The 24672-nt window shown below is 43.3% G+C and overlaps 1 protein-coding gene across 7 annotated transcripts in view; it reads left to right on the top strand.

Annotated features, from left to right (window-relative positions):
- The window catches only part of SOX13 (SRY-box 13), a 93404-nt gene that overhangs the window by 45671 nt on the left and 23061 nt on the right, over positions 1-24672 (top strand). For all 7 annotated transcript variants that reach the window (XM_027871676.1, XM_027871679.1, XM_027871678.1 and 4 more), the window contains 3 exons: positions 19969-20176; positions 22850-22958; positions 23061-23147. In XM_027871676.1, the coding sequence (XP_027727477.1) occupies positions 19970-20176; positions 22850-22958; positions 23061-23147 (403 nt within the window). In that variant the 5' untranslated portion in view covers position 19969. The remainder of the gene's footprint in view (positions 1-19968; positions 20177-22849; positions 22959-23060; positions 23148-24672) is intronic.

Raw genomic sequence — 24672 nt, 5'->3', positions numbered from 1 at the left:
TCATCCTAAATAGATGACCAACAGAGGAGGGGTCTGATGGTTGAACAAATGAATTGACTTTAAGCATGAGTAGGACTGTCTTTTTTTTGTCTCACTTATGTGGCCTTTAACTACCCACCTGAAAGAACCGAAATAACCTTCAATATAGGTTACATGGAGGGAGTAGGAGGTAGGATACCTCCTAATTAGTTAGGGAGACAAAGGTGGTATGGAGGGACCAAGGGAGGGGAAATCCTTTAGCTAGTGTGGCAGGTTTGACAGTTTCTGTCTCTGGACTTTCCTAGAGGGTACACTTCAATTAGTGATGTTAATTATGGCCTTGTTAATACCCTACAGGGTTCTCTGGAGTCCCCAAGCCCTCATTCCTGTTACTCTCATGGTGCCCTGATCATTCCCACCTCTGACACTTAGTAGTTCTGTTACCTACCCTGGGCAAGTCATTTAACTGCTGCCTGCCTCAGTTTCCCCAACTGTAAAATGGAGATGATAAATGTAGCTACCTCTCAGGGTTGTCATGAGGATCAAATGAGATAATAGTTATAAAGCTCTCAGCACCGTGCCTGGCACATAGTAGGTGCTTAACTGATTATTCTCTTCCCCTCCCGTACTACCTGCTGGTAAGGAAAGGAGGTAGATGCATTCTCATATCGTTTCTTCAGGACCATGCTTGGTTATTACCATTTCACACTATTCAATATTTTTAAAATACAGTTTTGTTGATATCTTATTTTTATATCACTTAGATTTCTCCCTGCATTCTTCCCCCACCGGCCTCCAAGAGTCATCCCTTCACAGTGTTCAATTGTCATTTGCTGTTGTTGATCTTTACTTTTACATTGTTGGAGTCATTGTGTATATTATTTTCCTGGTTCTGTTTACCTACATCAGTTCATATAAGTCTTCCCATTCTTCTCTGCAGTCTTAATATTCCTCATTTCTTTCAGCACAAGAATATTTTGTTATATTCATGTACTGCAGTTTCTAAGTCAATGGGCTAGCTTTGTTTCCAGTTTTTTGCTCCTGCGAAAAGTGCTGCTATGAATATTTCTTTCTGACTTGGATCTCCCTGGTATATGTGCCTAGCAGTGAGAGGACAAATGACATTCTAATGATACTTCAGGACAAAGAATATTTCCTAAATATGAGGGGACAAGAAGACAGAAAATTCCATTACTTCTGGTGATTTCTACCATATGGATGCTCTTTCTGATGATATAGATTGCAGCCCCTTCCCAGCTTTCATGCACATTCTCTATGAGCTGCTGTGTCCTTTTAAAAAAAAAAAAAGGTTATCTATTGGCAGCCAAGTTTCTCTGCAGAGGAGCCTCTCTCTGAGCTTGGGCTGGCCTTAGGATGATAGATTTATAGGGGGTCTGTACTTGAATCCTTTCCAGCTGGAGAGGGTCTGTCAGGGTTTGCCTCTTACTTGGTGACTATTGAGGGATGAGAGTATAATTTGCATTCTGCTGGCATAGCTTTTGAGATCCATGGGTCACCTCTACACCCAGAGTAGGAGGGTTTTAGCTGGGGGCAGGGTGGGGGTCAATAGTATGTTGTCAATAATACCCTTTGATCTATGGTGAGTCCCATATTACAGAGAACATAGAACAAAAGGTTGATCACAGGAAAAAATTTGATATTTGGAATCAAGGTATGGACTTGTGCTTTGGGACAACTCCCCCATCCCCTAAGGCTAGTGGGGATGAATTACACTAAGCCATTCACATTTTCTCCTGGTTCTCTTTGTGACCATCATATGCATTAGTGGAATAGGTGCTTGGGTGGCCCAGGAACAGAGCTTTTCTCTTTATGAAAAGATTTCCATGCTTTTTGGTCCTTTCATGTACTTACCACATTCTCCTTTGTGTTTAATTTTTTTCTGAATGTCTTATTTTCCCCTCTCCTATTAGACCATAAGCTTCTTCAGGTCAGAGACTGCGTCACAAAGCGCCCCTCACCACACACATTCTCTCTCTCTCTCTCTTTCTCTCCCTCCCTCTCTCCCTCTCCCTCTCCCCTTAGCACAGTGCCTAAACAGAGTAGAAATGCTGTAAATATGTGTTGAGTGAAGCTAATTGTACCACTCTGCTGGAAGCCCTGCCCTTGGCCTCATTAAGACTAACTGAGGTCAGGATTCTGTGATTACAATGACCATATGGGCCAGGACTTCCTTGGAGAGCCCTGATTTCAGATGTTCCGCCCCATTTCCAAGTGGTAGGGAGCGATAACCCAACCCCAAAAATCTTTTATGAGACCGTATCCTGAGTTGGTGCTTAGAAATAAGGCCATGGCACCTGTAATACAGAGAAACCCCATCCTAGTTTGTCTCATCTCTGTTACGAGAAACAAACGTGGTACCAATGATTCCAGGGAGAAACGAGGATACTGAGTCATACTGATTTGAGGCTCTTGTTTCTGGCTTCTAGGGTAAGAACAGAGGCAGATTCTTAGCCACCCAATTTGTCAAAGGCCCTCCATGCCTTGGGTCTCAGTCTCTTGCTATTCTGCCCAGGTTCTGACTTTTGTTCTGGTTGGAGTGATGCTGCCTCTGTGTTTCAAGGAGAGATTCAGGGACTTAGGGTGAAGTGGCCAGTGGGCAGAGGGTCAGATGTTGAGGAAGGGGGTAGCAGGGAAGCTTGAGGGTGGGGAGGAGGGCAGATTGTTTTTCCGGTTGTTTCAATAAGCTTGTGAGATGGGGTGGGTGACTAACTGGGCGTTCCAAGCTTTTGTTGCTCACCTCTTTCTCTCCGTCCTCTTCTTCCCTGCTGGCCCCTTTGAAATGGTGCCAAGAGCCAAAAGGGGAAAAAAGAAGCCATACCATAAAGGAGAGACCGAAAATAACAAAAAAGAAAAGAGAGAAAGAAATCTTGCTTTCATGCAGGACTTGGCTGGTGATGTGGTAGATAATGGGAGAGGAAACTCAGCTCTTGCGGAAAGAAAGAACGGAACACTTTGTTCACTGGAAGAATGAGAGCCGCTCGTGCAAGGGCTACAAAATTGGGGTTTCCGATGTATGAGCTATCTTAGAGATCTCTGAGATGGTGGTGATTAGGCGAGGCCTCTACACAAGACGGGTAGTGTCAGCACCCAGACTTGGGTGGGGGGAGTGGGCCCACCAACCCTCATGCCCATGCTATATACCCTCTTTCAAATGAGAATCTAGGTCAAAAATCATAGGGGCCAAATTAGTGGGCCCTGGAATTGGAATCTCTCTACCAAATTGCCATTTTCCTTGGCTTCCCATGTCTATCATCTAGGGGACAGTTCCCAAATTTTTTTTGGTTCATATGCCCTTCTGACTTTCAGTAAAACTTCTCATATCCCCTATTCAGTTTGAAAGGAAATAAATTCTAGAGTTATCCATGCATATGTGCATAAGAAATAAAATAAAAGATATTAATTTTCATAAAGAAAGCTTATTCAACACATAACAATTTTTGTGTCAACTTGTTTTCTCTCTAGTCCACAATTTTTTTTCACTAGTCCTCCTATTTTTAGAATATTTCAATAGGATAAAATAGTCATGTACCAATTATTTCCCATAACCCCTTGACAAGCTTCTCATAACCCTTAGGATTAAATGTACCCCAGGTTCGGAACCTTTAATGTAGGATTAAAGTGGGGATTTAAGGAGGAAAGAGGAGGACATGTTAATCAGAGTACCCATAGAAGTCTAGTTTCTCACATCAAGGGGTTAGCTTCTTAAATTTGATTCACCAAGAGCCAACGAATGCCTAGTAAGTAGCTAAAAGCTAGGTGTACTGTAAGGTGTGTCAGAGGAGGTCAGTGGTAGAGTGGCCAGTTTTTGTGTGTGAAGCTGTGAGAAGGGGCCCAAGGGCTCTTTCAGCGTGGCATCCATACACAGCATAAAGTTCAAGAGGCATGATGGCAAATCCCTATAATCCCTACTCCCTAAAGGCTGAAGCTAGTGGGTAATTTGAGTTAGAGAGTTCTGAGCTGCTGTAGGGCAAAAACTAGTGGGGTGTTCCACTAATTCTAGCACCAGTATGGCGGTCCTCTAGGAGCAAAGAAGGACACCAGGCTGTCTAAGGAGGGGTGAACCAGCCTAGCTTAGATACAGTAGGTTGAAACTTCATCCCAATCTGCAGTAGGATTGGGTGAGCCCTAGGACGTGTCCATGGCAATTCCAGCCTAGCCACGATGTGAAGACACCAGTTTCAGAAAAGAAAAAAAGAGAAAATTTGTGAGACTTGAAAATAAGAGATATAGACACAGGCCCCAGCTTAAACATAGACTATCTCTGAATGGGGTAAGTCCCATAATTATTCTGAGCCTCAGTTGCCTCATCTGTAAAATGGGAATCATAATACATATATGTTAAGTACTTACCTCACAGTATTGTTGTGAGGAAGGAGCTATATAAATCTTAAAGCCCAATAGAAATGTGAGTTACTATTTTTCTGAACCTGTGATTTCATCAGTAAATCAATCATCAACATCCATTGGTATAACTCCCTCCACTAATACAGACCAACAGTTCTTTGTATTATCTAACTTAGAGTCTAGTAGAGTTGCTTAGGATATTAAGGCACTAAATAACTTGTCCTTGAGATCACAACTAGTATATTACAGAAGGAACATTGCAACTGAGATCTTAATGACTCAAAGTCTAACCCTCTCTCTAGCATGCTGTAGAGTGTTTTTGAGTTATAATTGTTATTATTTTTATTTGGACTAGATCTATGGTTTCAACGATAGAAGGATCTCCCAGGGATGAAACTCACTATTGTTGTTGTTGTTGTTATTTGCATATTTGCATACTGTGTTTGCATAATACTTATATCCATGGTTGGACCAGTCTGGACCTATGGCTATGCTCATGTAAATATCCCATTGGTGCTCCCTTACTGCCCTTAGGCTTTGCCATAATTTTTTATGATTTTCTCTTCAGTCTTCCTTATCACTCCATCCACAATCACTGTTTCTGTTCTAAAGCTCAGAAGTATATGACAGATGGGTGGTAGAAAGATACATGGTGCCAGGGGAAGGACAAAGGAAGAAGGATTGAAAGACAACCCCCCCTCCTGACGCCCCAGTAACCTCCCGCAAGTCATGGCGTGAAGGGGCAGCTCTGAGATTTGGAGCCATCGATGAGCCTTGGGCAGCAACATTTGTTTAAGTGGCTTTAAAGGGTTTGGTTCTGATGCCTTCCAAACAGAAATTGGTTTGGGGCTCAGTGCGTTAAAGGAGACGGAGGGGATTTCTTGAGAGTTCATTCATTCAGCTTTTATTTATGGGCCAGCTGCTTTGTGCCCTGACATTGGAGAGGAGGATGAACCCTCTGCTCTCTACCCAATTTCCCTTTCAGATAACCCTCCCTTAAAATTGGATGACTAGGGAGAGAATGAGTGTTTACTTGGTCACCCATATCAGTATTGTCATTAATTATTGGTCACATAGGCTTAGAACTGCCATGCAAACAAAAATCAAACTTATTCATAGTCATACAGCTAATAAGGACTCCAGAGCTAGCTCTCAGTCTGGCATCATTAAAAATTGTTTTTTGATTTATTTTTTATTGTGAATTTAGCAATCATCAACAAACATAAATATTTCAATACACAAAGAATGAAAAAAGGATTTTATATTAAACCATGTGTTTTTATGATATATAATTTGAACTTAAAATTTTTATATGTTAAACTTAACAAGATAGTAACAAAATTGTCCTGTTTATGTCCCCTTCTGGACTTCTTTTGTTTTCTTCTGCATATTTTTAAAATGTTTTCTTGATGTTCTTTTTTAAAAAATTTCTATAGCCGCCCACCAATTCACCCTCCCGCTCCTCCTTTTTAGAAGCCCTCTCTTGTAACAAATAATTTTACTCACACAAAATAGATCAACATGTCATTGGCCATGTTCATAGATATTTTACATTTCACCATGCCATATGATGCTTGGTAAGTCATCCATTCTTGTTTGACTTTAACTTCCTCATATATTATATGAAGATCCAGTCCTCACCATCCTTCCCTTCACTCCCTAAGAAGACATAGAGATTATCCTATGAATGAAAAGGTTGTTTGGTATAATGGAAAGAATGGGAGAGTTATTTTTTGTTTGCTTTTAATTTTTTTTCAATTAACAAGAAGTTATTTTCTCTTCTTTCCACCCTCCCTGTTGGAAAAAAAAAAAGAAAAGCAAAACAAAACCTTTATAACAAATATACATTGTCAAGCGAAACATTTCCACATTGGCTCCATCCAAAGATATGTCTTACTCTACATCTGGAGTCCATCACCTCTCTATCAGGGAGTGGGCAACGTACTTCATCGTCAGTCCTCTGGAATCATGATTAGTCAAGTCATTGCATGGATTAGGATTCTGAAGTGTTTCAGAGTTGTTTGTCTTTGCAATGTGGTTGTTACTCTATAACTTATTCCCCCATTCTATTCCCTTCACTTTGCCTCAGTTCATGCAAGTCTTCCCAGGTTTCTCTGAAATCATCCATCCCCTTTGTCACTTTTTCTGGTACCATAATATTCCATCACATTCATGTCATAATTCCCCAGTTGATTCCCCTTACTGTCCATTTCTTTGCCGTTTCAAAAAGAGATGCTATAAATATTTTTGTTCCTATAGATTCTTTTTCTTTGTAGTGATATTGGTGGGTGAAAGGGTGTGCATATTTCCAAATTTTTTTTTTTGCTTTTTGGTGAGGCAATCGGGGTTCAGTGATTTGCCCAGGGTCACACAGCTAGTAAGTGTCATGTGTCTGAGGCCAGATTTGAATCCAAATTACAAGGTAGTAACAGAATCACCCAGTTTGTTTGTTTCCCCGTCTAGACTTTATTTGTTTTCTTCTGTGTATTTTAAAATGTTTTCTTCGTGCTCTTTTTATGGGGGTACCTCTATAGCTATAGCTATAATCCTCTTCCCTAATACTGAGTTGGAGATGATTTTAAAAACTCCAGTCATTTCTCAAATATCTATGGTAGTGAGGAGACTTGGTAAGAAGAGATGTACATTAAGTAAAAGTTTTGTTTTTGTTTTTTAGGCAATTGGGGTTAAGTGACTTGCCCAAGGTCACACAGCTAGTTAAGTGTCAAGTGTTTGGTCTGAGGCCAGATTTGAACTCAGATACTCCTGACTTCAGGGCCGGTGCTCTACCCACTGCGCCACCTAGCTGCCCCTAAGTAAAAGTTTTTTGGGGGAATATACTGGTATTTAAAGATCTCCCCTAAAGAGAAGACAGTTATTTACCTCCCTATGGGATTAATTTTAGGGTTCAGAGAATCCTGTACAAGACAAGAAGAGGGGGAAGGGAAAGGAAGGGATAGAGCAGTGAAGGGAAAGGGAATCTAGTCTGGTAGGGATGCCAAAATATACAAACACACCCAGGACACAGACAAGAGAGACAAAAAGATAGAGAAACAAGGATTATAAGGAGTAGCTACCAGGTAGAGCTATGGAGGTTAAATGCTGATGTGTTGCTTAAAGGATTGAGTGACCAAAGGAGGAGGAGGTAGGTGAGTAGGGACAGAGTTTTTTCTTTTCTCTGAGTGAGTTCAGGCTTTTGGAACAAGTGGTCTGGGAACCTCACTGACAGCTTGTACCTGTCCCCTTCCCTGTCTCTCTTTGTGCTCCCATTGGGGAAGAGTCAGGTCCATTTTCCTGCTGCTCTGTAAGCTGGGAGTAGGGCTTGGAGGTGTGGGGTGGGAGGAAAAGGATATGGGTGGCTAGGTCACACTTGCAGATTCCTGGATAGCTGCCCCAGTAGGTATAGAGAGCATTGTGCCCCAGGACTGTGGGTAGTCCATTAGCTCAGTGGATGAATGGACTGGGACCTCTGTGCCAAGGCTATAGGCAAGAGGCAGCATCTTCTTCCTAGAGGGAGACTGGAGAATATCTGAGCCTCTGGCTGTCTGAATCGGGTTTTTCTGTTAGGCTATGTGTGATAGAAACCAGTCTGGAAATAGCACCAGGACAACCGTAGGTGGACGCTTCTCCCCTGTTGACCCTGGTCAGGCTAGTCTGGGCCACTCCCTGCATACGGTCTCCCTCATGCCTGCTGGGGTCTGGTAGAGGGAGCCAGGGGTGGGGTTGGGGGTTGGGACTTTCAGGAAAGCTTTTGTCCCCAGCATCCAGGCAGCCCAGCTTGGAATAAACAGGGGAGATAGGATCGCAGTCGAACCAGGAAGGGTGGCAGGGTGCGGCCTAGAAGAATAGCAGGATGTGGCAGAGAGGCCTGGTTCTGGGCACCCACGCCTCAGGGATATTGTTAGGGCACAGATTTCTGCTTGCCCAGTGGTTTCCCTGCTCTCTGGGGCTTTTGAGAAGGAAATAAAATTCCCCAGAGAATTAGTCCTTCCATTGATACAAAGCCTTGTCTCTTTCCCACCTTTACCTGGAGCTTCCCTCTCTGGTCTCCCAACCCTCCATAGTCCTAGCGCCATTGCTAATTTTAGCTGTGTGATCTTGGGCAAGTCACTCATCTCTTTTGTAAAAATGACACAGTTGTTCTAAAATCAGGGGGATCTTAACCTGGGGTCCATGGCACTTAGCTTTTGTGTGTGTGTGTGTGTGTGTGTGTGTGCGTGCATGTATGTGTATGTGTGTGTGTATATATAAACTGTTTCCATGTCATTTTTATCCTTTGTAATCCTCTGTATTTTACTTTGTGCATTTAAAAGCATTCTTCTCTTGGAGTAGATGATCTCCAAGGAAGGTTTCTTGCCTCTCTAAACTTCTAGGATTCTTACTCTTAATGATCATTATGATCACACTAACTTGTGTGTACACACAGTAGCATTTTAAGGTATACCTAGCACTTTCACATGTAGTATCACATCAACAACCCTATGAAGTAGGTAGTAGAGGTGTTATTATCCCCATTTTATAAGTGAAGGTACTGAGGTTCATCGAGGTGAATCAATTTGCTTAAGGTCAAATATTTTCTGTAATTACAAACATGTAGGGGATAGGAGTGTTTATGTCTGTGGAGGTGAGGTTTGGGAAAAAGTTGGGGTGGGGAATGAAAGCTCATTTCTTTCCTTTCCAGATAGGGCATTTGTAGATGAGAAAATGAAGTGAGTAGTGGCCTGCTCTGGGGAGAAGTCAGGCCAGTTGTTGAGGTGCAGAGACATACAATAGGGGAGGTGGGAAGAATCCTACTGCCAGCTTTTTCTGTAGTGTAGACGAGCAGTGGTGGCAAGCAGCCCTCTGCTTAGGGCTTTCCCCCAAGTTTCAAAGCCTGCTTCCTTTCCATGCTGGACAAGAGATCGAAGAGATTGACCCAAGTGGAATTCCTCTTCTAGAATCCCACAAATCTAGAATCCTGGGCACCCGTCAGAATCCTAGGATGAAGACAGCTGAGCATCTTAGGGGCATTAAAGCCACAAAAAAGTAAGGCAGCAGATGGTTAGTGAGTATGGTTTGATCAGAATGTGTGTCTGGTCTTTTGGGGAGGAGCAGATTGCGTCTCCTAGATGTAGAGCACCCTAAGGAGCTAAGCTTTGGGGAGATCCACAAGGAGGATTGAAGGGCTGGGGAAGGTGCTTTTAAGGAAAAGGTAAAAAAAAAAGTAGGATTTGGGGTCCCTGGGGAAGGGAAGGCTGAAGGGATGAATTGCACAGTGGGGTATTAAGCCTCTTCAATGATGTCACCCCGAAGATGTTTCCTATCCTGAGGTCAGAATAAAAAGAAATAGGTCTGTTTACAACAGCAGGGATTTAGGTCAACTCTAGTGAAAACTTAGACTTGAGGAAGAAAGACATTGGCATAGATGACTGAGTGGGGTTTGGGGCATGGGAGAACAGAATTCTCCTTCCAAGGACTTTCTGGGATGGCGTTTGTAGCTTCCCAAAGTGAGCAATGCCATACCCTGGGGGGCGCTGCAATGATTCAGGGGGCAGTAGTAGTTTGAAATGACTCAAATTTCAAAAAACCATTAAAAGGTTAAAGAAAGTAGATTTCCAGGGGAGGTGCTGAGTAATTTTTATTTTCGAAAAGGGGGTGGTAGGCCAAATAAGTTCGGGAACCTTCACAACCCTGAAGAACTGAGTTAAAATCCCATCTCTGACATTTATTAGCTATGTGACCATAGACAGGTCTTTTTCCTCTGAGTTTATTTCCCATTTCCACTGTATATATCTTTTTTTAAAGTTCTTTTTTTTTTCATTTTTAATTTATGGAATTAAACAAGCATTTCCATAACAGTATAATAAAAAAAGATGATTGCACATGAAACTGCAGATCTATTATGTACAACTTGCTATCCCTTTAAAATATATAATTATCATGTAAATTTATTTTTTTTCCCTTTCTCTCCCTCCCCCCATGTATCTTGTATGTACCTGTCATCTCTCCCATTAGGATGTAAACTCTTTGAGGGCAGAAACTGTATGGGGGTTTTCCTTTCTTTGTATCCTTAGAGCTTAGCATAATGCCTGGCAAATAAATGCTTAATAAGGTAAGGCAAGTCAACAAGTATTTAAATTCTCATTATGTGCCAGGCAAAAAGTAGTCACTGTCCTCAAGGAGCCCATGGTCTAATGGGGAAGCTAACTTGCAAATGATTATGTACAAACAGGATATATTACTGGACGATTATTGTCCTTTGTTCTCAAAGAGGACCAAAATGACATCACTATGTTGCAGTCAAATGTCCCACTGTGGCTGATGAGACCAGTGTGAGCTGGGAATGCTCTACCACAGGTTGGGGACATTTGGGGAAGATTCTCTAAATTTGTGCATCTCTCCTTTAGCACAGCACCTTCTCTGATGAGGGCACGCCATGCTGGGCAGTCCTGTGCCAGTGTCTCCCATGCAATCAATGCATGGGATGCATTGACTTTGCAATCAATGCAATCAATATACAAGATAAATTGGAGGAAATCAGCCGAAGGAAGGCATTAGTGATCAGGAGAACAGGGGACACTTCCGTAAAGGTGAAACTCTAGCTGAGACTTGAAGGAAGCCAAGGAAGCCTAGAGGGAGAGAGAGTCCCAGGCATGGGAGAGAGAGCCAAAAAAAGAGCTTGTTGATGGGCATGACAACTATGATAGTGATGATTTTTTACTTTTTGGGGCCCCAATTTTCTCTACTACCAAATTTGGGGACTGGACTAGATTGTCAATTAGTCAGTCAATTAACAAGTATTTGCTAAGTATCTACTCCATGTGAGGCATTGTTCTAGATGTTGGGGGTACAAAGACAAAAATGAGATAGTCTCTGCCCTCAAGGAGTTTCTTTTCTTTTGGGGGAGACTGTTCAGTGTGTGTTCAGTCATTTTTTAGTCATGTCTGACTCTTGGTGACCCCATTTGAGGTTTTCTTGGCAGAGATACTGGAGTGGTTTGCCATTTCCTTCTCCAGCTCATTTACAGATGAGGAAATGAGGCAAATAAAGTTAAGTGACTTGCCTGAGGTCACATAGCTAGTAAGTGTTTGAGGCCAATTTGAACTCACAAAGGTGTCTTCCTGACTCCTGGCAAGGTACTATCCACTGTGCCACCTAGCTGCCCTACTTGGGGAGACTACTTATACCTATGTAAGTATATGTAACATAAATCTCTAAGACTTCTAGATGGAAAAATGATATTATCCTGGGACCATTTTGGAGGCAGGAATTGAAGTGGATAGCGTCAAAGACCCTTTCAGTTTTAAAAATATGATTTATGATCTTATGACCTTTCCCAGCTTGATAAATGTTCCTTCTTTCAGAGCTAAAATTTACAAAATTTTCCTATTCCACCTACCCCCTCTACTGCAGGGTCCTTTTGTCTTTTCTCCCATTAGCTGCTACTAACTGGACCAGGGTGGAGCCTCTGGGTTTTAAAACCTTGCTAGTGAACTGGGAGGTCCCGGCTGAGCAGACCTGAGCAGATTCTGAATGTTGGAAGATACCAGGGGATCTGTGATCTCATCTATTTGGCTATAGATCCTAGCTCATCCAGGCCTGCCCATCCTGTGTGATTCTTTTCTGGGTCCTCCCCTCCTTAAAATTGCCTCAGGGAATACATAGAGATTTCTGGTCCAGGGATTCCTAATGTGGGGTCCATGAACTTTAAATAGATATAGATATAGAGAGATAGGTAGATATAGATAAATATATTCCTGTATAACTGGTTTCCTTTGTTATTTTGTGTATTTTATTTTATGCATTAAAAACGTTATTTGGAGAAGGGGTCTATAGAGTAGGCTTCACCAGACTGCCAAAGGCATCCATAGCACAAAAAAGGTTAAGGACCTTGCTTTAGTCCAATATGTAGAGGTTTATATATATACTTATAGAGTGAGATATCTGGAGATCATTATTCCAACCCCCTCATTTGACCAATGAGGTGGTAACAGTGATAATAAAAATAATAGGGAAGGAAGGAATAAGCATTTATATGGCTCCAACAGTACACCAGGCACTGTGCTAAGTGCTTTTACAAACCCCTTATTTGATCCTAGCAACAACTCTGTAAGGTAGGTTCTATTATTAACTGAGGAAAAAACTGAGGAAACTGAGGGAAAGGGGTAAACATTTCTATAATGCTTTCAGGTTTGCAAAGAGCTTTAATAATAATTAACATTTTTTATATAGCCCTTTAGGGTTTGCAAAATGCTTTACATATATTATCTGGTTTACAATAACCCTGAGGGTTAGGTGCTGTTATTATCAGCCCTGTTTTAAAGATTAGGACAACTGAAACTGAGAAAGATTAAATGACTCATCCAGGGTCACACAACCACAGCCTTAGGTACTGTGCCACCTAGCTGTCTGTAATGGTTATGATACAGCATACTGCCTTGCATACAGGCTAGATATCGGGGTTAGAGGGTGAGTCACTTAACTCCTGTTATTGTTCAGTCTCTCCAGCTGTGTCTGACTTTTTCTCACTCCATTTGGGATTTTCCTGTCAGAGATAACTAGAGTGGGTCTGTCATTTCCTTCTCTAGTTCATTTTATAGATGAGGAAACTGAGGCAAACAGGATTAAGTGACTTGCCCAGGGTCACATACCTAGTAAGTGTCTGAGGATGAATTTGGACTCAGGTCTTCTTGACTTCAGACCCAGCATTCTATTTACTGCGCCACCTAAGATTATAAATCCCAGAGAAGTATCGTTGGGAGGAGTTTTGTATCTGGGAATTCCCTATCCCAAGAAATCATGGGCGCAGTCTAGAACATAGTCAAGCCTATGTTATTTTAAAGGTCCTCTGGTTGAGGAGACCGTGCTGGGTGCCTAGCAAAGCACAGAGGAAAGCTAGAAAGCAGTTTCTAACTCAGAAGATCTGGATTTGAGCCCTGTTCCTGACCCTTATTTGCTCTTTGACTCTAGGCAAGTTGCTTTACACACCCTCTGTGCCAGTTTCCCCATGTCTAAAATGGGAGTAATAAATATCATAGCCCCAGTCTCCCAGGATGGTTGGGAGAAAAATGCTGTGCAGAGCTCAAAGGGCTGGATAAATGTGAGTTATTACTGACTCGCCCAAGGTCACCCAGTGAACCAGTGGCAGAGCCAAGTCTGGATGCCAGGTTTTGCTATTTGCACTGTATCGCACCATCAGCCCTTTGAAAGGGCCCTGGGCCAAGAGGACTTGGCTTCTGTCTCTCATTGTTCATGCAAGAGAGAGGACACAGTTTCAGAAAGGAAGCCCAACTTGGCCCCAGGACTCCTTTCCTGGGGGCTGAGTCCTAAGCAAGGGGGAGGGGAGGATCCAGGCAGGTATATCTAGACCTTCACTTCTGGTAATCAGAACCAGGCAGGACGGGAGACCCAGAGTGCCAGCCCTTCGGTTATGACATGGGCTTCTGTTCTCACCTGTACTGTAGGAAACAATAAAGCAAGACTGCCAAGTTCCCAGACGGGATGAGGAAGTGTCCAAGAGGGGAGCCCTCATTTGCAGACAGCGGGGCCCACAAGTGGGCACTGAGGCAGAGAGAGAAGTTTGGTTCCTCCGCATGACCTGCCCTGATCAAATAGCACTTCTGACTTGGGTGACCTCAGCCAGGCAACTTCCCCTTTCTAATCTATCAATTATTTATCCCAAAAGTTGCTATGGAGGGTCTATGCTGAGCAAGGATAGAATGCTATGCCAGGTCTTGTAGAGAATAATCTGAAATTGAAATTGAAAATCTGAATAGATTCTCTGGTCTGAAAGACCTTCTGTTTGCCTGGGGGCACAGGCCTATATACATGAAGAAAATAAATAGGATCCTAGCTACTAGTCAACTGTGATACACAAGGTTTAGACCCACATCTCTTTGCTTCAGATCCAATTCTCTCTCTCTTTTTTTAAAGGCAATTGGGTTTAAGTGACTTGTCCAGGGTCACATAGCTAGTAAGTATCAAGTGTTTGGTCTGAGGCCGGATTTGAACTCAAGTCCTCTTGACTTCAGGGCTGGTGCTCTATCCACTGCGCCACCTAGCTGTCCCCCAATTCTCTTTCCATTCTCCCATATTGCCCTTCTCCTAGACCCTGCTTTACAACAGACCCTAAGGGGGGCTTCAGTAGTGCAGCCAGTAGCAGTAACATGTCAAATCTTCCTTCTGGTCATCCAGGGTCCAAATTTTTAAGTGAATGGAACTCACAGTAAAACCATGGGATGTGAGGAGCAGCTACGTGGCACAGTGGATAGAGCACTGGCCCTGGAATTAAGAGGATCGACCTAAATTCGAATCTGGCCTTAGACACTTAGTAGCTGTGTGACCCTGGGCAAGTCACTTAATCTTGATTGCCTCTAAAAACAAAACCAAAACCTATGTGATGTGGTAGAAAGAACACTAGGCCAACTGAGAATTAAGACGTAGGTTCAGTTCTTGGCTTTGCACTGTCCTTTATGACCTGGACAAGTCTTACCTCTGTAGAGCTGTCTACTTATCTATAGAATGAACTGGTTGGACTTGATGACCTTTGAGGTCCCCCCTCTTCATTGTCATGTCTTGGCTATCTGTTTACTTGTCCTTCTCCCTGCCTCCTCTACCCCTCTAGAATGTAAGCTCCTTGAGGGCAGGGATGGTTTCTAGCTTCATATCCTCAGAGTCTACCACACTACCTTGCATGTAGCGTTTAATAAATGCCTGTTTGGTTGGACTGGCCACCATTACTCCTAGGGTTCTAAAGTTCACGAGTTCCCAAGTATTCTAGGACTCAACAGGGCAAGAAGGCCAAGATGGTCAGTGCTTTCCTAGGAAATTCAGGGTAACCCCTTGACAAACAAACACAACTTTGAAAATTATAGAATAATACAGCATGTCAGAGCTAAAGGACCTTAGGAATCACCTGGTTCAACTCCTGTTTTCTTACTGAAGAGGAAGCCCAGGGATAGGAGATGATTTGCCCAAGTCAACTGGTGGCAGAATCAGGATTGGAACCCGAATGCTCTTTCTACTGCAGAATATATAAACAGCTTCTCCATCCGAGGATACAGAGACTCAAAGGTTTCTCATGCCCTAAGTTAGGGGTGGGGAACCTGCGGCCTTGAGGCCACATGTGGCTCTCTAAGTCCTCAAGTGCAGCCCTTCATAGTGAAGTTTGTATTCCGGCAAAGTACCGTACTTGAGGACCTAGAGGGCCACAAGTGGCCTTAAGGCTGCGGGTTCCCCAACCCTGCACTAAGCCCTCCCACAGAAGGGCCATGGATTTTAGTGTTGAAGTTGGAAAGCAGTTGTGTGTGTGTGTGTGTGTGTGTGTGTGTGTGTGTTTGTGTGTATGTTTGTATGTTTGTGTGTATGTTTGTGTGTCTGTCGGGGAGGGGTCCCCATCACCTCATAACTGGACCTGCTGGGTCCCACATGACAGGAGAAGAAGGAAGAAGCCACTGACTGGGAGAGAGGAGGAGGGAGAGCCAGAGACTGGCTGGGGTTTGGGGGGGTGGGGAGACACACCAGAGCTGGGGAAAAACCGAGGCCAAGCCCCTAAGAAAGGAGGAAACCCAATCACCCAGAGAGCCAAGTGGTGGGTTTGGAAGAGGGCCGGCACTGGAGATAAAAAGCCCCAGGCTCGGATCAGAAACACACAGGCCCCCATTGTTCTCCTGTCACACTTCCCCTGGCTTTATTGCTTTTGTCCAACACCCTATTGTCTGATTTCCTTTTGTCCCCCTTTCAGCGCCCGCTGCCTTTTCATTTCCCAGCCAGCCCGGTTGTTTTCGTTTCTTTTGTCTGAAGTTCCTGAGAGGAAGGTTTTATTTTCAGCGGTTTGATTAATTCACAGCTTGAGCCTGGGGTTTGTTTGTTATGTAATTACTGCCCTGAGCTTCAGGAGAACACCCCCTTCCCCCGGCCTCCCCCTACACCCTCCACTCCCCCCCCTACCCACCCCCAGCCTTGCAGTCCTTCCCCCACCCCCAGGGGCCTGGCTGGCTGGCTGGCTCAGGGGGGCGGGGGCTCCCCTCCTGCCGGATGGGCAGAGGCCTCATAGCTTCCTGGAGTCACTAAGGGCCCCTGGGGTGGGGGTGGGGGTAGGAAAAAAAGTTAGGGGGTGGGGGGCTTCTGGGTTCCATTCACTGCTGCTGGTTCTGGGGGAGGAGGACAAGTGCCCATATGTGTGCCCCCCTTGGTCCACCTGAGTGAGCATGGGCCTTGGGTCCCCTGGCCTTCCCAAACCTGCCATGTCATACCTCTCCTCTTTGGTTTTGCTGGGATAGAATATGGGTGGGCAGAACAGTCAGGCCTAGATCAGTCAGTCAGTCAGTCAGTCAATAAGCATTAAGTGCCTACCAGGTGCCAGCTGTTGTGATAAGCGTTGGGAATACAAAGAAAGGCAAAAAAGACAGTCCCTGCCCTAGAGGAACTCACAATCTAATTGGGGAGACAAGCAAATGAATAAGTACAAATAAGCTATATACAGGACAAATAGGAAATAATTAACAGAAGCTAGGCACCAGAATGAAGAGGGATTGGGGAATCTCACCTATGGAAGATGGGATTTTAGCTGGGACTTAAGAAGCCAGAGAAGTTGGGAGGGAGAGCATTCCAGGCATGGGGGATGCCGATGAAAAGATGGGAGATGGGAATGCCATTTTGAGGAACGGAAAGAAGGTCGGTGTCCCTAAATAAAAGCATTCTTAGAGGGCTGTGGGGTGTAAAAGGACTGAACAGGTATAGGGTGGAACAGGGGCCTGCCTTCGGAAGGGCTTTGAATGCCAAACAGAAGTCGCATCTGACCTGCTACTGTGGCCCTCTAACTAACTAGATTTCTGGAGTTTGTAGAGGAGACAGAGAGCAGCAGGGGCATTTACCTGACAGTAGCGTCTTTGAACCTAGTCCTGGAGAAAACCTATAACGTTACTGTAGCTAATCTTTACATAGTGTTTCAAAATTTTGAACTTTGTATAGTTTTAAACATGTTATTTGAGCATCACTACAACCCCCATGAGGTAGGTATTTACGAGTATTATTTATCCCCATTTTATGGGTGAGGAAACTGAAGTACAGAGAGGTTAGGTGATCTGCCCATGGTCACACAGCTAATAAGAGTCAGGATTATATGAATTAAGACACTCTATCCATCACAGAAGTTACCTCAGTAGGGCCAGTCATTGTTCAAGCTAATGGTAGAGAAATGTTAGCTAGGAAAAGGGGGTCATGGTATTATCGGAGTCAGAGGAATCTTAGAAATCATCTAACCCAGAAGTTTTCAAACTCTTTGCTCTCAGAATCCCTTGACATTCTCAAAAAATTATTGAGGATCAGGCCAGTGAATAAAGCACTGGTCTTACAGATAGGAGGACCGGAGTTCAAGTTCCGCCTCAGACACTTACTAGCTGTGTGACCCTGGGTAAGTCACTTTACCCAGATTGCCTCTAAGGAGAAAAAAAAAGCGTTGAGGATTTCCTAAAGATCTTTTGCTTTTGTGAGTTAAATCTATCAATTTGTTGTCATTGTTGTTCAGTTGTTGCAGTTGTATACCACTCATCATGACCCCATTTGGGATTTTCTTGGCAAGGATACTGGAGTGGCTTGCCATTTCCTTCTCCAGCTCCTTTTACAGATGAGGAAACTGAGGCAGACAGGGTTAAGTGATTTGGCTGCGGCCACATGGCTAGTAATTGTCTGAGGTCAGATTTGAACTCTGGAAGATGAGTCTTTCTGATTTCAGGCCCAGTGCTCTATCCTCTACGCCACCTAGCTGCCCATTATCTATTAATATTTGCTACATTTGAAACTAAAGCTGATAATTTTTAAACTATGAATTCATTTGAAAATAATAGACCCAACACATATCAAACATCAGTAACATTTTCATAAAATAAATACATTTTCCAAAATGAAAAAGTATTAGTTAAAAAGATGACATTGTTTTACATAGTTTTGCAAATCTCTTTTAATGTCTGGCTTAATAGAAGGGAGTTGGATTGTCTAAATGCTTCTGTATTTAGTCTGTTGCAATATATTGTTTTGGTTGAAGGAAGAAAAATCCAACAGCATACAGATAGGTGGTTGGGAAAGGGAAAGTATTTTTAATAGGCAAGTAACGTCTCAGTATTATTATTATTATAAAAAAAGTCTTGACTTCAAGGATCCTCTGAAAGGTCTTGAGGATACCAGAACAATTTCCTCACTAGAATCCAGTCTCCTCATTTTAGAAATGGAGAAACTGAGGCGTTATGTGACAGGTAGGGAGATATCATGATGCTGGTTAAGGAGCACCAGATTTCAAGTTCAATCTCTTCTGTTACTTATCCGTACTTTGGACAAGTCATTTGACTTCCTCTTTGCCTCAGTTTCCTCATGTGTAAAGTAAGGGTAGTGGATTAGATGGTCCTTTGTACCTTTGACATTCTTTTTCCTAATTAAGGGGAGAGAGGGGATAAGCATTTATGAAATGTCTACTATGTGCCAGGAGCTTTGCTAAGAGCTTTACAATTACTATTCAAACCTAAATTTTTTGTTTACAAAACCAGTGTTCTTTCTACTAAGCCAAACCAAAGCATTGGAGATTAAGTTGATAAGGAGTCATTAGCTAAGATTATCCTCAATTTTCATAAACTAGTTTATCCAGAAAGAGAAATACCAGTGAGGAGGCACAGTGAATAGAGCATTAGGTCTGAGTCAGAAAGACTTGAGTTCAAATGCAGACTCAGACCCTTGCGTGAGTTAGGGCAAATCATTTAACCTCTGTTTGCCTCAGTTTCCTCATTTGTAAAATGGGGATAATAATAGCACCTACCTCTCAGGGTTGTTGTGGGGATCAAATGAGATAATAATTGTAAAGTGCTTAGTGTAGTGACTGACACATAATAGGTGCTATACAAATATTAGCTCTCATTATTGTTGTTATATAGCTTTCCAGGGTTTTGTGAGGATTAAATGAGATAATATTTATAAAGTGCTTAGTGTAGTGCCTGGCACAAAGTAGGTGCTATACAAATGTTAGCTCTCATTATTATTATTGTTATTATATTACCTTCCAGGATTGTTATGAGGATTAAATGAGATGGTATTTGTAAAGTGCTTAGTATAGTGACCAACACATAGTAGGTACCATACAAATGTTAGCTCTCATTATTATTATTGTTATCATATTACCTTCCAGGGTTGTTGTGAGGATTAAATGAGATAATATTTGTAAAGTGCTTAGTATAGTGACTGGCACATAGTAGGTGCTATACAAATATTAGCTCTCATCACTATTATTATCATCATTATTATCTCACTGGGTTGTTGTAAGGATTAAATGAGATAATATTTTTAAAGCACTTAGAACACTGCCTGGCACATAGTAGGTATTCTCTCTATGTATATGTGCATGTATGTGTATATATATATTTTTTTTTTTTTAAAAATGCTTATTTTAACCCTTCCCTTCCCTCTCCCCAGAGGTCCCAATATTGAAAAGTTTGTATGTAGGCATCTGCCCTTTCTTATCTTTTTGTATAGAAAACCAAATTTAAACGTCTGACACTGGATGCCCATATGTGGTATGTTAGAAGTTGGGGAAACTGGTTGTGATATCGGGCTTCTAAATTTAGATGAGTCTCATTCAGATTTTTCCTTTCCTTTCTTTGGCAGGATGTCCATGAGGAGCCCCATCTCGCCCCAGCTGGCACCCGATGGCATTGGGACCATGGTGAACTGCATTGTCAAGGCAGAAGAAAAGAAGGAGATATGCCAGGAGGCCCCATCCAGCCAGCAGGTGCCAGCCCCTGCTGTGGAGCCCTTGACTGGAGACCCAGCCCGGGCACCCCAGGAAGGAGCTGACTCAAGTGGCCCACCCCAGGTGACCTGATTACCCTTAAATTGCCCCAGTCTCAGTTTCCCTCTTTCTGTCTTTAGAGCATCATGCTCAGCTGGAATCTCAGGCCAGGGCAATGGCCCTTCCCCACTTGGCAAACCATCTCATCATTCAGATAGAGATGGCTGTCTTTAGGTGGTAGGACTTGGGTTCTATAGCTAGAAAGGGGCATTAGAGATCCAGTCCCATCATTTCACATGTTAGAAAACTGAGGCCCGGAGAGCTGACGTAAGTCACTCCAGGTCACAGAAGAAGTTGCAGAGTTGAGGCTTGAACCCAGATCCTTTGAATGTATTTCTAGTGCTTTTTGCATCACAACCCACTGATTCTTCCTGGGTTTGGTCTTGACCCAGAGTTCAGGCCACTTGATTTCACCATACAAAATTAGGAAAAACTAGTCTATAAAATGGGTATAATGACATTTATACTTTCTGTTTCACAGGCTTCCTATAGGGAAAGAGGTATAAACCTTAAAGTGCTCATATAAATGTGAATTGTTATTATTGCTTTTTGGTCACGTCCCTACCAGGGACATGGCATTCATTCATTCATTCAGCATACTCGGTATGCCTGTCACTGGAAGAGAGTAGGAAATACAACACTTCTCAGCATGTGGTCAGTGCTTCTTGGTGCCCTAGAACTGAAGCAAGAGGGACCTCAGGCTGTCTGGACCAACCTCCACATTTTCTAGGTGAGGGCACTGATAGATTAAGACTCCCAAAGTGATATAAGTAGTAATTTGAACCCAGGCCCTCGGACTCCACAGCCAACAATCTTTCCACCGTACCACGCTGCCTCTGTCTTGTTAGGGTCAGGTTGGAGAAACAAGGCAGGTACATGTGAACATCTAACGAGGTGTGTCGTAATGAGAATTCTTTCCCATGTGACTGTTGGAAATCAGTCTTACTAAGACAACAATGCATTTTCTTTCTCCATGAAATGACGGGTGTGGACTAGAAACTCTCTAAGGTTCCTTGCAGTTCTAAAATATTCTATGATTCTGTTCAAAAGATGTCACAAGGCTTGTGATTAAAGAGCCAGATGAAGGGAACGGACAACAATTGCTGTGAGAGGGGGGAGGAGGGAGAGACCCTTCCAGGCTGGTGTGGTCAGAGGAGGCTTCATGGAAGAGGTGGGGATTGGAGGAGGGCTCAGAAAGCTGGGCTGGACTCAGATGATCATCAGGAAGAAGGGGGGCTCTTTCTCAGGGGAGAACAGTGAGAGCCAACTTCGGGCCCGGCCCGTGGAAGGGGCCGGTGAAGAGCCTGACCTGGCTGGATTGAAAGGGTGAATGGGGTAGAAAGAGCCTAGAGGCTGTGGTTGCAGCTGTCATCTCAGCCCTGTGAGGGCAGGATCGTTAGACAACAAGTTCTCCCAAGTTTCCTAGGAGTTTGCGTGGTATGACTGGTTCTGGAGACAGGACCTGAATTCAGATCTCGCCTCCGATGTTTATTCTCTCTGTGACCTCGGACAAATCACTTAATCTCCCCGGGCCTTGGTTTCTTCCTTTTTAAAATGAGAATGTTAAACTGGGTGGGCTCCAAGGCCCTTCGAGCTCTGGACCTAAGGTTCCTTGTAGGAGACAGAGGGTTAGGGATGTGCCATGGCTTCTTCGTGAGCCAGAACCACTGACCAGGTGTTTCTGAGGGTGTGTCCGTGTTGTCCCCATTTCCTTGTCAAATACTATGAAAGCATAGCTGAAAACTGAAAACCTTGTTCTTTTCTCTGGCTGTGTTTCTTTTTTTTTTCTTTCAGCCAGAGACAAGGTTTATTAGAACATCTGCCATATTGGCCAGATTCTTTTTTTTTTTTTCCTAGTGAGACAATTGGGGTTAAGTGACTTGCCCAAGGTCACACAGCTAGTACGTGTCAAGTGTTTGGTCTGAGGCCAGATTTGAACTCAGGTCCTCCTGACTTCAGGGCCGGTGCTCTATCCGCTGCGCCACCTAGCTGCCCCTGTATTGGCCAGATTCTTAAGGAATCTGAACATTTGTGAGCTTTTGGCTAGGTTCTTAAGGAACCTGAGCAGTGGCTAGATTTTAAGAATCTGAGCACTTTAATGGAGACAAGATGAACCTTATATACAGAAAGACTGTGGGAGGGATCTAGGAGTGACCAAGTAGTTTGGGGTGACTGGAGGAGGGGTCTAAGGAAGATCTGGATGGGAATGGCCAGTAAGCTGGGGTGAACAGAACGCCTGGGACCTGGACCACGTAGCCAAGGGAGAATGGAGTCTAGATAGGATTAAACTGGCTGTATTTCTTTATCTTTTATTTTACTGTCAGTTGCTTTAAGCAGAACCCACCTGACTGAGAGGAAACTGTTGGTGTCTCTCCCTGCAATTGCTTGTGACTTGAATAAAGTGTCTTTGACTTTAGCTAAAATGTAGAGTGGAGATTGTTTCTTACATGTTAGGGAGCTTGGAAATCCCATGTAAGAAAGGCATATGTGGTAGCTATTATAGCTCAAATTATCTAAAGCTCAGCCTCATTTCTTCTACTTCTCCAAAAACAAAAAACAAAAAACCAAAAAAAAAAAACCAAAACGAGAAAAACAAAAAACACTTTGCCTTTGCTGAAGGCTCGTCTTTCCTCTGGGTGTCTGTGTCTGTGTAACAGCTGGCCACATAATGACAATTTGGGATGGATTGTATTACAGGACTGCGGGTCCCCAAAGAGTGATGTGCCACCAGAACCTAGGAGATCAGGGCCTGAGCCAGCCACTGGAAGCCAAGAAAAGCTGGATTTCAATCGGAATTTGAAAGAAGGTAAGGTCTCCAAGAAGGATAGAAGTGGGTTTCCTTGGGTGCCCAGGATTAGTAATGGGAGCTGTTGGGAAAGGTCATTTGTTATCTCTTGGTATCTTTCAGTTATACCCACCATTGAGAAGCTTCTGTCCAGTGACTGGAGAGAGAGGCTTCTGGGAAGAAGCATTGTGGAAACCAAAGATGTCAAAGGTGAGGATCCTACATCTAGGCAGAGAGTGAATGGTGGGTATGGAGGTGGTATGTGTGGACGTGAGGCTGAGTGTCTGTGCCATCTTCCTCAGTTGGTGGGCCAGGGGAACGGAAGTTATGACAGCGTAAAGACCTAAAGATTCTGACCCAGCAACAGGAAGAATGATAAGACCTGGGGGAATACCCAGAGTCATTCAGTCAGATATTTATAAAGTACCTACTATGTGCCAGGCACCAGGTTTACAAAACAAAGATAAAAAATAATCTCTGTTTTCAAGGAGCTCAGTTATGCCCACTAGTCTAATGGGGAGGCACTATGCAAATAACTCATACAAATTATGTACAGGATAAATTAGAAATAATCCACAGAGGGGTTTGTTCTGTGAAGTTTGGATTCAGTCAAAGGGCCACACTTGAGGACCTTAGAGAGCCACATGTGGCCTCGAGGCTGCAGGTTCCCCACCCCTGGCCTGGAAGGCACTAGAATAAACAGGGATTTGGAAAGATTTTCTGTAAAAGGTGGAATTTTAGCGGTGACTTGAAGAAAGCCAGAAAGCTAGGAGGTGGAGATGAGGAGGAAGAACATTCTAGGCATGGGGGTGGGGGTGGGGATTACCAGTGAAAATTCAGACCAACCAAGAAGTTATTGTGGTAGTCCAGGCATGAGGTGATAAGGACCCTAGTATCAGAGAAGGGGTCATATGTTACAGAGGCCTCAGCAATAGTTTGGTTATGGGAGAGGGGAGGAGGTGAGAGAGATTGAGGAGTTGAAGATGACAGTTTGTTTGTGGGGACGAATGAGAAAATGGTGGTACTCTCAATAGTAATAGGGAAATTCAGAACAAGAGATGATTTTGGGGAAAAGATAATGAGTTCAGTTTTGAACTGGTTACATTTAAGATGCCTGCAAGACATCTAGTCCAAGATATCTAATAGGCAGTTGGAGATGTGAGATTGAATATCGGTAGATGTGCTATGGCTAATATGGAAATTTGTTTTGTGTAATTGATATTATATTGCTTGCCTTCTCAGTGGGCAGGGGAGGGAGAAAATTTGGAACTCCAAATTTATGAATAAAAGAGTGTTAAATGTAAATAAATAATACATTTTTAAAGATTAACACAAACACACACAAAAGAATGTAGGCAGAGAGGTCGGGACTGGAAAGGTAGATCTGAGAATCATCAGCAGAGAGATGAGAATTGAATCCATGGGAGATGATGAAGTGAAATAATATAGAAGAAGAAGAGAAGAGGGCCCAGGGCAGAGCCTTGTGGGACACCTATGGTTATCCAGGCATGACCTGGATAAAGATCGAGTAAAGGAGAATGAGGAATGGTCAGATAGGTAAGAGGAGAATCAGGAGGGAGCAGTATCACAAAAACAGAGAGAAAACAGGTATCACGATGATGAGGGTGATTCATGGTGTTAAAGGCTTCATGAAGGTCAAGAAATAGGAGGACTGAGAAAAGGCCATTATGATTAAAGAAATCCTTCATAACTCAGGAGAGAGCAATTTCAATGG

This window comes from Vombatus ursinus, unplaced genomic scaffold, assembly GCF_900497805.2.
Source record: "Vombatus ursinus unplaced genomic scaffold, bare-nosed wombat genome assembly UNPS02014798.1, whole genome shotgun sequence".
In the NCBI taxonomy this organism is placed as follows: domain Eukaryota; kingdom Metazoa; phylum Chordata; class Mammalia; order Diprotodontia; family Vombatidae; genus Vombatus; species Vombatus ursinus.
This window is presented reverse-complemented; position numbering and strand designations above follow the sequence as displayed.